The sequence below is a fragment of the Quercus suber genome, unplaced genomic scaffold (assembly GCF_002906115.3).
Source record: "Quercus suber isolate HL8 unplaced genomic scaffold, Cork oak 2.0 scaffold_216, whole genome shotgun sequence".
Taxonomy (NCBI): Eukaryota; Viridiplantae; Streptophyta; class Magnoliopsida; order Fagales; family Fagaceae; genus Quercus; species Quercus suber.
This window is the reverse complement of record NW_027069674.1, coordinates 678145-697114: the sequence shown is the minus strand read 5'-3', so window position 1 is coordinate 697114 and position 18970 is coordinate 678145. Positions and strand designations below refer to the sequence as shown.

At 36.5% G+C, this 18970-nt stretch overlaps 1 protein-coding gene across 1 annotated transcript; it reads right to left on the bottom strand.

Annotated features, from left to right (window-relative positions):
• Window positions 1–8751: 8751 nt before the first annotated feature.
• Window positions 8752–18738, bottom strand: LOC112004773 (autophagy-related protein 18a). The gene is given in 5 exon segments (XM_024037001.2): window positions 8752–9102; window positions 10929–11055; window positions 13316–13523; window positions 17417–18216; window positions 18219–18738. Coding segments are annotated over 5 exon segments (1356 nt in total). The 5' UTR covers window positions 18349–18738; the 3' UTR covers window positions 8752–9011.
• Between the last annotated feature and the right edge of the window lie 232 nt (window positions 18739–18970).

Below are 18970 nucleotides of genomic sequence, written 5' to 3'. Positions count from 1 at the left end.
ATCAGTCCTTTCCATTAAAAAATCCCCTTTACTATATAAACCACAATAGAAACAAAATTAGAAGCAACATAACGAAGAACGACTTCTCTCTCACCATCTTAGAAATCAATCTTCAAACCCAAATCCCATTCATGACCTGAATCTTGTTCAATCAACACAATAATTGGTTCCCTCTTGATGTATATACTACCAACAATATACATCAAATCTTGCCGTAAAAAAAAAAAAAAAAAAAAAAATCTGTTTAAAAATTACAAACCCAGATAGCAAGGGAAAACAAAAAGAAATCCATAAATCCATTAACCCCAGAAAATTTGAATCCACCGCTCTCCACTACTTCGATCTTAGCCAATCTAGACAATCAAGTTGCCCTGCAACTCAGCCGATCTCACAATTTCATTTTTTATTTTTTTTGTTTCTTTGTTTTTCTTCCTAGTCTGGGGTTTTGGGCAGTCCAGAAACGACGTCAGAGCAGTCGAGGCCTTCTATGGAGCTTGGATGCTCATGGAAGAAGCAGCAAACGCTGAAATGCGAAACCTAAGGCATAGCCCGGCGATATTGTACTTAGGGAAACTCAATTGAATAGTCAATGAAGAAGAAGAAGATCCAGTGAAAGTGAGTGAGTTGCGGTGGCGAATAGGTGAAGTGAGAGGCACAAAAATTGTGGTGGCTATGGCCATGGATTTGACTAGTACTGTACCAACTACTCTTACTATTTTTCAAGTTCTCTCTCAAGGTAAAGCAACGCTGCTTGTCATTATTTGCGAGAGATTGCTTATAGTGCCGTTAACATTAGTACTGTTTGTTCAATGAGTTGGCTGTGGAGTTGGATTTGCTAGGTTGCTGGGGGGGGGGGGGGGGGTGGTTTGCAGATTTTTTTTTTTTTACTTGCAAATCTGGGGTTTTTTTTTTTTTTTTTAGAGTACCCAGCAAAAGAGAAGGGGTTAGAGTTTTAGAGAGAGAAAGCCTAGGGTAAAGATAGAATCCAGCAAACCGGTGGATACCATTTATTCTTAATTTTTGTATTTTATTTTGTGATTGTTTTATGAAGAATTAAGTAGTCAATTTTTGGATTTAGCAGTGGAAGACTAGTGAATCTGTGAGTGTATGTTCACATGGATTTGTGGCTTTGTTTGTGACTGTAGGTATATTGGTTTTCTTGTCATTGTAAAAATATGTTTGGCAATTGCAATAGGCATTGGGTAAAAACGTTAAATGCACATTTCTGGTTTTTTTTTTTTTTTTTGGATGTGAACAATTTTGGGTTTTGATTGTGAAGAAAAAGAAGAAGGAGAGAAAAGAGGAGAGAGACATAAAACATAATGAAAAAGATACATTTACCCCAATTTTTAACGGTGAAAACGGAGAGATGGGTAACGGGGGTCTAACGAAGGTCACCTCAGGTGGGTTAAGCGACAAATTTCAAACCACGGGTGGGCATTGTTAAAACGGGCCAAACCATAGGTGAGTAAAGTGCAGTTTCCCCTTTTATTAATTGTGGTGTCATGTCACCTATTTGTAAAACTAGCACAAAAACCAAGATGATCACCTCATCATCACTACTATTGAACGATTCTATGGATAAACATGATTCACAACCTAGTAAAATATTAAAGTGAAAACCCAATAAAAATCCAAATTAGATTCTAATTACACTTCAAATTTGAACCAAGTGTCTTTCTATAATTGCACTCCAATTTCATTACATGTGTCTTTCCAAAAATAATTGATTTTGTGTCAATTATATTTACTTGCAAATTCATGCATCTAAACATGGAAAATATAACAAGAATCAATTCAAATTTATATTACTTCTATTTAACCATGGCTATGTATGATATGTTACTTATTATGTAGAATTTTTCACACTGACACACAGATGTAAATATATATATATATATATTGTGGGGACGCAGACTCAAATGTATATTGGGCCTTGGGCCTTATTCGTGGAGGCTCCATGGTTCAAGAATAGATCAATAACAAGGAAAACGTAATACTTCAAACTTCACGAGCAAACTATGACTATAGAGGCTGGGAGAAATTGCCCGAGGAGGAATGTCCGCTCGGCTAAATGCAACGAAGATCAAGATGTGCCTCTTATCATCCAGGGTGACATTCCAGGAGATTCTATTAATAAAGACATGCATTATAAATGTACAGGAATGATGGGAGCTAGGAAATATCTAAGGGAAAGCTGCTGCCACTGCATTGAATGCTCTGCAACTAACTTTCTAGCTACATTTATGTGGATAAGACTCCTAAATAGTACTGTCTTGGCTATCCCAACTCACAGAGGGCCAGAAAGGGTGTCAGATGAGACAAGCACTCAAGTAGTGGCCTGAATGATCAACAAATGGAGAGCCAAGATCATTCAAATGGAGATATATAATGTAAAAGACCCCTAAGAAAAAAGGGATCAAATATATAGAGAAAGAAACACTGTAGCAATCAAGAACTGAATTTGTAATCAAACTTGAGAATCAATAAATAAGAATTAATCTCCTCGAATTGTGCCAAGGACAGTTTTCTTTAAATTAAACTAGTCTATCTATATTTTATTGTCATCTGAATCCACTTTATTTGTTGATTGATTCATTAAAGCCCAGTTTTTCAACTCACTTTCTACAAATTCAGTGTATTGAGCTTTTTGGGTCTAAGTTCATTTATCATTTGGGTCAGGTACCCGAATTGCGTTCTAACAATATATATATATATATATATAGTAGTTATTCTTAGTTAGATCCCTGTATATGATGCAGGGGTTATGTGTGTGTAAAATCAAAAAAAAAAAAAAAAATATATATATATATACCATTCTGTTGAATTAGAAAACAAAACACAAAAATAAATGATTTTATTTATGAAACAAAAAGAAATGATTAGATTAAACTTGTATTACCTCAAAAAATTCTGATTAAACTATGCTTGTTATTTCTCCAAATTTTATTATTTTCTTTTTTATTTTGTAATATTTATTAATTAAATATGTATTGAATTTATTTATTTAAAATAAATAAAATAAAATAAAAAAGAGCTTTCCTATTCCTCACACAAATTAACTAGTAGTGTAATAGTAAAATAGAAACATTAAAACTTTCTCTAGAACTTTCTTTGGTCCTACTATATTAGCTTTTGAAACTTATGTTTTTTTTTTTTTTGGTTTTTTTTTTATGGTATCATTTTAATTTTAGGGTTATATGAAACTATTACATGAATTATTCTTATTACACTCTAATTTTGTGTCATGTGTCCTTCTAACTGCACTTCATTTTTATGTCAAGTGTCCTAATTATAAATAATTTTGTGCAAACTTAATCCTCCCAGAAACACAAACTAATCTAAGAATCCCATTATGCCCAAAAAAAAACTTTCAATACCAACTTACAAGCATGAACAATGAGACACTCAAAATTCAAACCTTCTATAATTTGAAAATTAAAATGCTACCATGAAAAAATTAGAGCTTTTAAAAGCTGATATGCTAGCCAGTGGTGTTCATCAAACGACACCAAAACCACCCGCAAAATAGCATAACCGCATGCAGCGCAAGTAATATTGCACCGCACCGCACGGTGTAGTGCGGTTTGCGATTTTATAATAAGAAAACCACACAAACCGCACTGCACCGCACCATCTCTATATATTAATATATTTAATTATTTTTAATATTAAATATATTATTAATAGTTTAATAACCCTAGTTTTCCCAAAAAAAAAAAAAAGTTTGATAATCCTAGCAAGTGTTGATTAGGAAAGCTAACCCAAAATAAAGAAAAACTAGCTCAATAATCTAAAACTTAGACCAAAACAAAGAGAAAAATTAGTTTTGGGCTGAGTAAAAAAAGCCTAAAATTTGAAAAATATACCAACTTCAACTCATTCAAACCGCATCTTATACACCGCACCGCATATGTGACCACAAACATGAGATGCGGTACGGGTATGGTTTTGACTAAACTTTAAATGCACCGCATCGCATATGTAACCGCAAAAATAAGGTGCGGTGCAGTTATAGTTTTAGTTAAACCGCACCGCAAAATGCGGTGATAAAAATAGCCCAAAACCGCACCGCACCGCGAACACCTCTAATGCTAGCACAAGTGAAAATTCTAGAAAATCTTTTAATGTTTCTATTTTACTATTACACTACTAGTTGCTAATATGTGCAATGAATTGGAAAGGTCTTCCTACTTTTTTATATTTGATACATATTTAATTAATAAATAAAAAGAAAATTCATAAGATTTGGAGAAATAACAAGCAGAATTTATCAAAATTTGTTGAAAGAACTTCAATTGTAATTTAATCATTTATTTTTTTTGTGTTGCCTTGTTTTAGTAATATTTATTAATATTCGTTAGTTTTTGGGATTTTTATTTATTTTTAATTGAAAAACAAGATTTATTGCAACAAAAGAAAGAACAACTAAGAAGTAGCCTCTCCTACAATAACTTCGGCTAAACACAAGGGGGCGGATGCTTCCAACAAAAAAAAAAAAAGATATACAGAGTTCTTAAGAGTCCATCTAGCCAAAACACGAGCAGCCTTGTTACTATCACGATTGACCCAACTAACATCTAATAAAAAAAAAAATGCACCGCAAGAGTTTGAACTTCATCAACAAAATTAAGCAGCCTCCAGGGGATACGCTGCTTGGGAGCTTTGACTGCATCAATGCAATGTGCAGAATCACTCTCCACTCCAACATTGTGTATATTCAATCGGCTTGCCAAAATGATTGCCCAGTGAATTGCTTCTGCCTCCACTTGGATTGGGATGTTGGTATCGACCTTTTTTACATTGGCAAACAACAAAGCCCCTACCGCAGCCTATGTCGAGTTGTCACCCATAGCAGCATCACAGTTAGTTTCAAGGTTCCCCTGACTAGGCTTCCTCCATCTCCTAGGCACACTGCTTGAAGGCCTAAAGTTGGAATTACCTGACAAGCACCAATGTTCCAAAAATAATTTTTGCAGCTTTCTACTCAAATCCAAAAATAATTTTTTGAGTTTTTTATTTTTTTTTGGGAACAGAAAAAGCTTCACGCGTGTGATCATTGACCCGGCAAACTTGAACTCGCAAAACTCATGATGTGGGGCACCCCCTAGGTGTGTTAGGGTTATCCACGTCGTGGTACAACATTTTTGCGAAGCGCACGACTTGATTCAAGCAACTCTTAAACCTACAAATATAACCCAAATCGAAACTCCTACCAACACACCTCGTTCTAGCAATTTTTTTGAGTATGTTTTGTTTGTTAGAGCATTAGCATTGGAGAATGCTAATGCCATATTTAGGGAGAATTTAGCATTTTTTGCCTTAAAATGCTTTGCATCAAAGAATGTCATACCTCAGTATTGCAAATTATTTTGCAATACTGCTACAGTACCATTCTAAAGGTAGAATAGTACTGTAGCAGTATTCTAAAAATATATATATATATATTTTAAGCTCTTCACCTCCAGAATCTCTCTCTCTCCTCTGTCATTATTCATGTTCTCTTCTCTCTCTTCCTTATCTATTTCTCATCTGCTCTCTCCTCTCTTCAGACCCAAACCATATCTTCCTCCCAACATCAACATCACACATCACAGTGGAGGAAACGTTGATCTGGGTTGTGATTCTCGCCGATGCTGTGATTCTCGCCAATGTTTGGGTTTTGATCGGGGTTGAGCTGGGTTGATCTAGCGACGGCAGTGACGGCGGTGTCTGGGTTTTGATTAGGGATGGAGGAAACGTTGATCTAGCGGCGGCAGTGGCGGCGGTGTCTGGGTTTTGATCGGGGTGGTTGATCTGGGTTTTTTTTTTTTTTTCTTTCCTATTGTGATCGGGGTTGATCGGCGGTGTCTGGGTTTTGATCGGAGATGGAGGAAACATTGATCTAACGGTGGCGGTGTTTAGGTTTTGATCGGGGTTGATCTGGGTTTTTTTTTTTTTTTTCTCCTATTGTGATTGGGTTGATCGACGGTGTCTGGGTTTTTGTTCCAGTGGGATTTGGCGGTGTTTAGGTTTTGATCGGGGTTGATCTGGGTTTTTTTTTTTTTTTTCTCCTATTGTGATTGGGTTGATCGACGGTGTCTGGGTTTTTGTTCCAGTGGGATTTTGGTGTGCCTGGTGGAGGTGCGGTGGGATTTCGGTTGTTTTGGTGGTGATTGATGATGGTGGAGCCGTGAAGGCGCGGCCTGATTGATTGATGATGATGATCGGGGTTGTTTTGGTTGTTTTGGTGGTGATGGGATTCTAGTGAGTTTTGATCGGGGTTGATCGGCAGTGTATGATGAGAGGCTGAAGCAGTTAGGTTGAAGCATTTTGGTGGTGGTGTGGTGGTGGTGGTGTGGTGATTGATGATGGTGGAGCCGTGGAGGTGGTGGTGTGGTGATAGATGATATAGAGTTTAATAAAAAAAGATGGTGGTGCGGTGATTGATGACGGTTGGAAAGAAATAATAAAAAAAAATTAAAGAATAATATTTTAATAAAAATAGAGTTTTGGGATGTGCATGTATTGTAAAATGGGATTGTATAATAGAATTATGAGATTTTAAAACTGTAAAATAAAATAGCATTAGCATTCCCACGGCTAATGCTTTTAGTATATTTGATTGTGAATTGTTGTAATCTATATTAGTGTACTTTGGTAAGCATTTCCCTAGATGTAGACGTGAAGTTGTCCAAATCTCATTAAACTTTATTGTGATTTGTGCATGTTTTAGTTTTTTGTTCTATGCATACTCTTTTACGAGTCTTTAATTCCCACAACACATCTGGTCTTTAATTACAACAACGTATCTTTTATAGCCAACTAATTATAATATAATAAAAGGAAAAATTCACATAACCCCTATGTAATTTCCGCCTAAAATGTGGAATCCCTTTGATGCTGTGAGTATCACTTTAGCTCCCTATGATATTGTTTATGTGTAAACCATAATTGTTTAACACTTAATCCCTTGATTTTTTTTTTTTTTTTTTTTTAGTACAACACAACTTTCATGGTTGTATTGTTTTATGTGAAAATACAGCTCTAATTATGAGCATGTGTTATTACATAAACAACTTACCTTTTTTTTTCATAGATAGTTTTAACACTTTACACATAAAATAATACCACTAGACATATTTCTTCCTCGTTGGACATTGAAGAAGACATATTCTAAGACCACATCATCTTTATTGCAGTATTTTCACATAATTATTTTATGTGCAAAATTCTGATTAATTGTCAATCACATTCACATCATTCATCTTTTTTATTTTTTATTTATCTACCACTCTATCATCCACCAAAAGAGAATGGCAGAAAATAGTATATTAAAAGGTTGTGAGATGCAGAGAAATTCACGACAAAGGGTAGTGTATAAGACAAAAGATGGTACATAATGGACATTGCGTATACGTTATTGAGATTTGAGGATTTGGTGTTGCCGTGTTGGTGATGGGAAGCCATCACACCTTCACATCCAACTTTCACGTGGGATTTGATTGTGACGCTTCCATTCCCATATATCTTTCCTAGCAAACAAAAAGACAAAAGATGCATCAGATCGGCACTTTAAGCGGCTCTACTGTGATACATGACGAATTTAAATTCTCTGTTTCATCAACTGTGCTCTATTTCATATTTTACTAATAAAATTTAGACAATTAACATTTTTCATTAAATGAGATAACTAGCCTCTCTTATTAAAGTCAGAATTATCTCATTTAATGAGACGGGCTAGTTGTCCAAGTTTTATTGATGGAGTATAAAATGAAGCACAATTGATGAGACAGAAGATTTGAACTCATATATTTGACAGTACGAGCATGAGCAAGAGCAAGATTGTTATCGATACAGTGAACCACTCCAATTTTCACAGCTCCTCTATGTGACGATTTCTTTTTGAAGGCCAACTTTGGAAGCACAAACAAAAGAAGATATATATATATATATATACCTCAGTGGGCAGCACCCATTATTTTATTTTAGTATGTCACAACTCACAAATAATATTAGGCAAACTCGACAGTGACGCTATTCACAAATAAATTAGGCAAACTCACAAATAATTTTAGCAATCACACAGCTCCAAGAGAAAATACTATAAAACTTCCGGACCCAAAACAGTGACGCTACATCGGGACTCAGTACTCAGTACTCACATCATTACAATTTGCAACACGTAACCGTTCTTTTGGCCATAGATATAGAAATAGGTTGAGAATCACATTATTTAATTTCAGAAGCTCCTTTCTGACAACATCTAAATTCACAAGTTACCCTGTATCAAACAATAGAACCAAAAATTTTGAATTGAAAAAATAATTCACCCAACACATTGCCACGGAACTCAAACGTGCAATGTTTGCCAGGACTTCTTCATCACTTTCACTTGTTGGGTTAAATTGGTTAACTTCCCTCGCAATGTGAGAGCGAGAGAGAGAGAGAGACGGAGGAAACCCAGATCCCAGTACACCTTTAATAGGGCAATTTCCCATAAGCATATCACTTAACTACGAGGAAAACAGTCATTTCTGATGGATTGTTTCAAGAAGCCTAGATTTGGGTACAACAAAACTCAATATTTTTTATATGGACAAGGTTTCTGTGGTTTGCCATAGCTCTATGAAATTGAGCAGTGTTTGGTTGTCACCTCTTACTTGCGTATGGCCAACCAGCACTGACAGATGAAATGCCCTGTAATTGTATAATACACCACACGATCAAGCACATGGCAACTATTACTCAACCTCCACACGGCACTAAAACTGGTAAAAATACTAGCATATAAATTTGATTGAGTGAACATTTTTAAATTACACTAGAATCTTTGTACTTTCCAAGCATGCCCACCTGCATTGAAAATTTTGCTATGAACAGATGCATACAGATATTATAGGAATTTTTCCCTTATTTTTGGGAAGTAGCATAATTTACACTCATATTTACAGCATGATACCCATATCCTAAGTCAAAGAGAAAAAATACGCTATATATGTAGCCAAGAAATAAATTATACACATCAAGTATCAGAAGGCTTCTTCTGGCTTCAGAAAGTTGTGATATTCTAGCTGCGTCATCTCGCCTCCATTCACCGTGTCAAACTGGCAGCGATAGAAGCTGCAAATGAATTTAATTACATATAAGAAATTAGTGTTAGAGAATTCCTTTTTATCATAAAAACTCATTAAAATGTGTTCAGGACCAAAAGAAATACTGTGATTCCACATCTATTCTTGCTAATCTCTCTCTCAAACGATCATCCAGACGATTTCAAAGAAATAAAAATACACAGCTAATTCCAGGTATTAATCTTTTGTCAACAGTGAACTTTTTAAGAGATATATTTTACTCTACAGTGATGGCTGCAAATTGAAACAATTAAGAGATGGGTAAGTCAACCACCAAAAGAAATTGGTTCAGAAAAAATCATTACTTCTTTTCAAAAAACCCCCTAAATGATAGTACGCATCCTATATTATGTAACATATAAATGGTTATCCTAAGAGCATCTCTAGCAACCTCTTTAAATTTTTGTACTGTTTAAAGAGTGAACAGTTCAAATACACTTTCCAATAAACTCTCTATCCTTTTCTCCATCTCATTTAAATATTATTTCTTCATTCATTCTTTATTCCTTTTTTATCATCATTTATTTTTCTTATATTCATTCCCAACAATTATATTTTTCAATGAAAAATATTATATCCACTATTTTTTGCAATACTTTCACAAGAATCATATCAAAATCTTATGTGGAAAGTTGTTACTAGTTCTAATTTGAACTCACCACTAAAATTATTTTTTACTCACCAATATTAGCTAATAACAATCTATTACTTAAAATTTATTGTGAAAATATTGTGGTAGCATTTCTTATTTTTTATATTATTTTTTCAAACTTAATTACATCCATACTTTTCTTTTCTTTTCTTTTTTTCTCTTGGTTTTTTCTCCACCACACACCTATCCCACTCCCATCTCTATCTACCCTTCCTTTTCTTTTTTTAGTTCATTCCGGATCTCACTTTCACTTTCTCCAAGTCCCTATTTCTTTCTCTAGCTCTCCCTTTTTTTTTACTTTCTCTATTTCTACTTGATTCTAGAACACTAGTGATAAGAAACAGAGAAATTAAGAACAAGCGATTGCTTGCTCCACCGTTGATCAAAGGACACAGGCAGGCAATGTCTCTTTTTTGCTCCACCGTGGATTGCTTGCTTGCTTGCTCCACCGTGCGTCAAATGGCTTCTGTCTCTTCTTCTTCTTCTTCTTCTTCTTTTTTTTTTTTTGTTATGATTTGATTAATTTTAAGATTGTGTTTTTAAGTTTGTATTTTGATTATGCTTGAGTTTAGAGATGTTTAAGAGAAATGATTATTGTGTTTGTAGCCGTTGTGAATGTTTGATTGAGACCGTGTTTAGAGATGTTTGAGAGAAAAGATCAAGAATAGTTTTATTGTTACCGTTGTGATTATTGAGTGAAAATTAAATATTTTAATTGGTTGTGATTATTGAGACTGAATTAATTCTTTTGCTCATGATCAGGTCTCTCTCTTTTCTCTTTTTTCTTTTCTTTTTTCTGATTTCATTTGGTTTAAGAGAAAAATTATTTTCATGTTTGGATTGTATTTTGCGTTTTGTAGCCATTGAGATAAAGAAGAGAGAAAGAGTGAGGGAGAAAGAGAAAGGGAGGAAAGAGAAAAAAAATAATTTTTTATTCAACCGGGTAATATTTAAAGGGAGGGTATTGTTTAGAGGAGCTACATTAATTGCTATAGTGCTCTCCATGCATGGAGAGCTACTGTAGCAAATCTAAAAAAAAATTTGGAGATGGAGAGGCTGTTGGAGGGGTTTTTTTGTGTGTTTGCTCTCTATAGTTGGCTTTAGAGAGCCTAATGGAGATGCTCTAAATTGAATAAGAATTCGTGCTTTATTTATAGTCTTACCTCCCATCCATGCCAAGAATTACCACTGTATTCTTTTGGTGACCGAAAGCAACAATGTAATGGGAACCCTCAGGCAAGCGAAACTGGGCAACTGACCACTCTGAGTTAAAATACTTGGGCAAAACTCCTGCAAGCACAAAGCTAAGTTAGATCCAGAGCCCCAAAAGAGATAAACATACTTTGGCAGTAGCCCCCCCAAAAAAAAGGCAAAAGATTAGTGTTTTATGGCTGCTTCAAGTTGACAGGTAGCTAACATGCAAAATTTGAAAATGAAGGGTTTAGACAATGGCAATAAGGATTTTGTCCATTCAAGATTTACTTCATTGGGTCAATGTGTGAAGTCAAGTTGCAACAAAAGTGGTATGGTTTTAAAGGTCCACTAATAAGCACTCTAGGGTTAAAACAGTTTCTAATTTAAAGTATTGTTTGCAATCAAGGGCAGAGGCTAGGAAGCACAGAACACAACAATTTTTGAAAAACTAGGACATGACACAATAGGGACTCAAGAGTTAATTACTTAATTAATATCATGAAAGAGCCCTCACATTACTAAAGTATGATATGGAAATTATCTAACAGAGGAGTAGTCTCCGACTCAAATTAGGAAAGTGTGCTTCCCACTCAGAAGAAACAAAAACTCAGTCAATTCTAGACAGAGGATGAACATGATTATTTGACCAAGTGAAAGCATCACCTTCCAAAGGTAAATCCAACATAGCTTGAAATTAAAAAACTCAAAGAAATCCCACATCACCAAGGTAAATTCTAATTGCCTCCCTATTACTAGTAAACCGCACTATGTTAAAGTCCCCCCTTATACTATAACTATAAGGCACATTCCACAAACTAAAACTACTACTAACCCTTCCCAAAGTTGTCATCTGTTGGCATTGAGTGTAGGACAATAAACTACAGTAACAGCCCAAACAAAATCTTCTTCTATCCTGCAGAATTTACACCAAATTTACATGAAATGGTGTACACCTCTACTACAACTTTTTCAACAACTATTCTATTCTATAAAAACAGTATGTCACCAGATGTTCAAATGAATCTAAGTGAACCAAATCTACAAATGGTGTTCCCCAAATACTTCTAAGTAATTTGTAGACAGACTCCATCTTAGTCTCCAAAAGGCAAACAATATCCACTTTCCAGCCACAAAGATTTTATTTCTGCCCCTTTCTCCCCGTTATTCAGAACCCCCAACATTCCATGATAAAAAATTTAGCTGCATAATAAGTTAATAACTAGTAAAAGCCCCCAAATCCTTCTTGATGCAGCTCCACTTCCCTCTCCTTTATTTGTATCATAATTAATGGGTCCGATTAAGTTTCTCCAGCCCAGAGTGATTTGACAATGAATCCCACCCTTCCTGGCCTTCTTCATGTCTTAATGGGCTGTCATGATTGATAAACTGAAAGGCTTCTTACCTTCCTGAGTCTTGAGCTGACAATTCTGGGCCATTAGTCCATTCACATGAGTTTGAGTAAGCTAGGCTTTGTAATGGCTTGGCCCAATACCTTTTTCAACGGATCCATGTGGACTTTCCACACATAAATAGATTTCCTTCCCACAATTTCTGCCTGTTTCCTTCCACTATGAGTGAGGTGACCAAAATTTTTACCTCTCCATCCTTAGACGATCATGTTACCTTCATTTCCCCTTGTACAATGTACACCGTGATCACAAAAGCCCCACACCTCGCTTTTCATGTTATAGCAACGTTGTCGCAAACTGCCCAGGAACATCCACTAGGATTGCCAACAACTGATTGACACTCTCCTTACCCATGAAAGCATACCTAAAAAATTATATCCCTCACTTATAGATACAAAAAATGAATACAGCCACCCTTCTTTTAATGTAAGTTAAAGAGACTTGGATTCAATGAAAAGAATTTTGATCCACCAATTGCAAATTGCCTAATTGGGATCAAGATATTACCGCCCCCTTCAACCAAGGGGGCTCCAACTTTTTCCATTCATAATCAAAATCCCATTCACCCCAATTATGTTCTAATAATTTGGTGATCATCATTATCATTAAGCATCTGAGAGAATAAAATGACATTGAAAAAAGTAGGAACATTCTCTTTTCTTTTTACATGGCATTTGAAATTATCAATTATCTTTACCATGATTCCATGACATCAAAGGAAACATAATATCAACCATTAAGGGCTCCAATTTATTTGCGGAGGTGAGGATTGTGGATTCCACTTTGTTAAATATATTAAGTCTTTCAAATTCCAGCAACAAAAAATAAATTATTCATATTATCATGGACATCCAAACATAACCTCAATTGTAAAGAATAAAATACTAATGTTCAAAGTAATAACAGCAAAATCATATCAAACAAAACATGGGAAAGAGGTGCTTTACCTCTGATGAAAGAGAGAGATGTGCTTGACTGTGTAACAGCAAGATTTGGATCAGATGCACTTCGAGGCTTGTCATTCCCTGCTGATGCAGAATTAACCTTAAGGCTAAAAACATGGACAGTTCCCTTGTCACTTGAGACTGCTAACCACTGGGCAGTTGAAGAGAATGCCAAACTGTAGATCTCTGCCCTATCTGCACCCCTCCTTACCTACATCCAATATGCAATTAATTTCAAAATATACCTAAAGATGTTTAAAATGCATAATTATAAGTCAACATCGATATGAAGAAGAATTTTAAGGAAATCATAAATTTAAAAATTTAATAAGGGAATCCACTTCCTCACGGTACATAGAAAAAAATTAAACACAATATAGATTAAAAAGCAGTACAGAACCCAACATACAACATCCTTTCCTAATTCAAGGCCTGTCTTGGGTAAGAGATCTCAATCAACAATCAAAATATGCAAAAGAGGAAGACCAAAATTCTAAGAAACTAGCAGTCTAGGAATTAAGGGTCACATAATTTGACTACTTAGCAAAAGAAAAAAAACTAGTCCATATGGGTGAATCCCACATTGCTAACGAGGGAGCATGTGTTTTACTTTAGAAGTGTCTAATCTACATTACAAGTCGAGTACTCCTTTTGGAGTAAGATTAAAAGTTTACTTAGGGGTCCCATCCTCCCCTTCTCTCCTTACAATTACAAGGGAGGGGGTCCAGCTAGGGTTAAGTTTAACTGACAATTAGACTAACAAAAAACATTTTCCACATTTTCTGACGTTTTGGTACGAAGGAAAATGCAAGTTAACAAAGAGACATTTTGTGGTCAATGGAAAGAAGCCCAATATAGGGCAATGTTAAATACAAAATAAACTGCTACAAATAAACTCTATTAGCTGAATCTTTTTTTTTTTTTTTTTTTTGATAAATAACGGAATTGTATTAATTAAAAGGCCAGGTACACCAGGGGTGTACGTGGAAAACAGTACATCAAACACAAAATTACAAAGATCAAGCATTTCTAAAAATTAGAACAAGGGAAAAGATTAAAGGAAGAACTCCACTCTAGCAAGGTGTGGAGAAGAAGAGATTTAATTTCTGAAATAGACCATTCCTTCCCTTCGAAACATCTTGAGTTCCGTTCTCACCAAATACACCATAGGACACAATGTGGGACAGCCCTCCATAAATCAATGCTCCGATGCCCACCAAAAGACCCTTGCCAACCCGAAAATAAATCAAAGACCCCATGCGGCATAACCCATTGAAGACCAAATAGAGCCCACACCATAGACCATAATTCATAAGCAATAGGACAATGAAGAAGAAGATGATTCACCGATTCCCCACTCTTTTTACACATATAGCACCAATCTACAACGGCAACGCCCCTATTAGCTGAATCTCTCTCTCTCTCTCCATAGATTGACTGTTATCATAATGTAATAATGTATACTAGGGCGTCCAAATCAACCGCCCACCCGCCCAATCTGCCCGGATCCAAACCGGAACCACCCGATCCAACGGCTCTGGTGATCAGACTCAGGCCCTGACGTCAAACACCCGATGCCAGCAGGTTGGTTTCGCATCTCTTCCTCTAAAACCCGTGAAACACGACCCGCCCAAAGATCATTAACTCCAGCCATTTTTTCCAGATTTCCGGCCACTTTTTCACTTAAATCCGTCAATTTTTGGCACAAAAACACTGGATCTGGCTGAACCAGTGATTTCTCCACACGATTTGGCAGAAATCTCGCCAAATCCGACAAGATCTCACCGGATCTTGGATGGATCTGGCAAGATCTCGCGGGATCTGGCGAGGTCTCGCCATGTTTCGACAGATTCTGGTGATTATCGGTTCACCCGAACCAACAGCCACCCGCCGGCAACCCAAACTGACGAGCCCGTTACTGTTACGGGTCGGTTGCAGATTAGAAAACCACCCACCCGATCTTGTACCGGTCGGTTACAGGTTGGGCAAAAACCCGACCCGCCTGACCCATGGACAGCCCTAATGTATACTATCAATGTAGTCCAACAGTTGACTTTTTTACAAATAACTTTTTTCCCTCAAACAGACTGCTTTCCCATCTATTTTTTTGAGTAGATACCAAATTTGGGTCATGTTTTCCCATTTTAGACTCCCAATGGCCCAAACAGAGGCCTTTTTCCCATTTAGGTTTTCTTTTTGTGAATTAAAAATTTTTGTTTAGAAATATTAATAATTTTCCACATGCGCCTACACAAAAAAAAAAAAAAAAAAATTGTATTTTTGCTTATTTTCAAAGTCAACCAAACACAAGAAAATGATTCATTTTTCTCAACCAAAAAAAAAAAAAAAAGAATTCCATAGAAACAACCAAAGATTACAAGGCAGCACAATAGAATTTATTAGTAATAAATTTATTAAAGAGCAAAAAAGGACAAAGCCCAAGTACATGGGAACCATAAAAGAGCTATCTGAAAACTAAGAACTAAAATAACTGACATCTAAGAATTCCACTAAAAAAATAATAATATCCCAAAAAAGAACTCAACAGAAGTAATGGGGGATCCCATCTCTTCAAAGACCTAGAATAGGCAAAAATCATCAATATTTCATTTCAGTACCTTAAAACATCTAAAATGACTTCCTCTTAATTTTAACTTCAACACAAGCACCTTCTTACTTCTCAAAAGAAAAAATCATATTATTACATACACTCTCTTATCATGCCACTCAAATATCTCAACTTATCCTCCCATCAAAAATTTCATCTAATGTTTGATATATGAGTAATTAAATTATAGAAAACTATTCTTAGACAATATACACGATAAAATCACTCCTACCCTTGCATTTATTCATTCAAAATTTCAGACAGCATACATGCTAAAATCATTCCAGGCCCAGCATATGTTTCAAAGCTTCAAGATTCTTCATATCCAAAAGCATAGACAACATTTTTTTTTTACAAGTAACAAATTTTTATTGCAAAGAGAATTACTTCATGTTCATGAAAATGAACATGAAGGATCTTAAAAAATTATGAAGTATCAAACAGAAAAGCTAAGAGAATTGTGAAACTAAAAAATGAAAGTACAATATGTAAAACCCAAGGTCAAAGACCACTCAAACAAGGTACGAATAAAGATTTCAAATGATCTAGGGACCTCCCAATATCTTTAAAGATGCAAGAGTTGTGTTCCTTCCATGCTAACCACATCAAACATGATGGCACTAGCAACATATGTTAAACTACTAATCGAATCTACTGAAATAAAATGTTCAGCCTATTTTGACTGGTACAAAATCATATTGGGTTATTTTGACTTGTACCAGCTATTTCAGCCTATTTTGACTGGTACAAAATCATATGTATTGAGATAATATGGGTCTATTCTTACTATAATGCTAAGTTGGATGGAGTTATGTATATACACACACACCCCAAAACTCTACACTAGTATCAACCGACATCAAACTACTTCATTACCTTAACCAAAAACCAAAATGGCCCCTGGCCCTATTATGAGATATGACAAATAAAATGTGAAAGGCATAAAAGTAAAATTATAGATTTCTTTCCTTTCCATTCCTTTATAGAACTCACTCTAAGAAAATACAGCATATTCCATGTCATTTTTTTTATTTTATCATTAACCAATTACTTCATTGTGAACTACAAAGAATCTGAGCTCAAAGCCATGAAGCCTAACCTTCCTTCAACAGTTACACTAGCAATTGACCATTATGCAACTGTAGCTTAATGACAAATTGCATTGCCTAACATACTTCTAGTTTACAAATTGTACTAATCCCAATGCCTTCAATCACATCAAGTATCTAATTAAGATATTTCCCTCACAAAGCTCATACAAAGTCACAAATTACACAATTAACAGTTCAACACCAGCAACAAAGGCTATACTTTTAATTTACCACACCACTGTTTGGCTAAAGCTTCATACTCTAAACACATTCAGTCACATTCCTAATTAAATCAGTCCAAAAGCTTTAACAATCACGCAATTCCAAATGCATGTAATTCATAAAGATAAAGCGAGGACAATTAAAGCTCATGTATGTATCAAAGCTCATGCGCTAATCACATACCTCTTGGAGCAAAGTTCCATCAATTGTATTGTAAACACGGACCAGAGTGCCTTTAGAGCTAGCCGTGGCAAGCAAGTGACCGTCGGGGGTGAGTGCAAAGCAAGCGATCCTGGAGTCGTGAGCCATGATGAACTTGGTCCTCTTCGAGGCGTAGTGCTCGACTCGAACCTGTCCCTTCTGAAGGCCCGGGCAGACGAGAACGAGCGAGCTGGTCTGCTGCGAGACCGCGCAGAGTCCCTTAGGGTTCGCAATGGTCTCGATCTGGTGAAGGAGCTTGAGGTCCGCGAAGTTGTACACGTACACCTTCTGCTCCAAAACGACGACGATCCGATCACGCCGGAGCCTCACGGACCGCACGTTTGACCGGAACGACAGCTCGCCGATGCACCTGCTCTGATGGTCGTCCCAGATCATGACCTTGTTCGGCGGGTACTGAGGGTGAGGTCCGCCGCCGACGAGCGCAAGGATGTTACAGCGGAATAGCATCTCCACGGCGGATATGCCGCCGCCGGATTCCTCCGCGGCGGAATCGGTGGACGAGGATATGAAATCGCGGCGGAAGATCTCGCGGAACGGGTCGCAGTTGAAGATCCGGAAGCCGTGGTCCGTTCCCGCCGCGAAGCAACCGTGGTCCTGGTTGAACGAGAGGTGCAGAAGATTCGGCTGCGGCGATGGCGGCGAATCCGGCGGCGAGGTGAACGGGTTTTGGGTGTTCGGGTTCTGGGTAGGGTTAGGGTTAGGGTTAGGGTTGGGATTGGGGTCCTGAGAATGAGGAGGTTCGATCGGGTCTTGCGGCAGGGGGAATCGGAGTCGGAATCGAGAGGAAAAGAGTGGTCAGAAAAGGAGTCAACAAAATTAGGGTTAGGGTTAGGGTTAGGGTTTGGATCTGGGTTTGGCCATGGAGGAGAAGAGAAAGCAGAGAGAGTAGCCATGAGAGAGAGATGAGTCGAAGAGAGTTGTAGAGAATTTATTTTAGATTCCAGATATTTGAAGGATAGAGAATCTCATCTCATCTCATATCGGAGCTAGCTAAACCCAAAATTTTATCAGAAAAAGAGAGAAACGGTGAGTGATGGGAGTGTATAACTGTAAAATTATTTAGGACTTTGACTCTTCTTCTTTTTTTCTTTTTTCTTTTTTAATTGTGCGGTAGAATTTGGGTTTTTGGTTTTGGATTTGGAGTAGTCTCTGAATTTGGTTAAGATTCGTTGAGTTGAGTAGTGTAGCGACGAAGGTAGGTGTCTTTCCCTCCTCTTTCGCTTCTAACCTACGCGATTTTTTATTTTTTATTTTTTGCTTCTTGTTTTGCTTTAGCCCACGCCACTGGTCTATTATTTAAAAAGAAAATATACATATGGAGCTTGCAACCAATAATAGGATATTCTGAGTAACATTCATTTTTCTAAACTTTGGATTTTGCCTGGGTTTCAGGGTAAGTTCCTCTGTACTTATCCTGTGGGTGAGTAATGTTGGAGGAAAATTCTTACGTACGAAGAAATAATGTCTCATTCTCTTGTTTTTATAGTAAGCGCTATCATAAATTTAATGAATAAA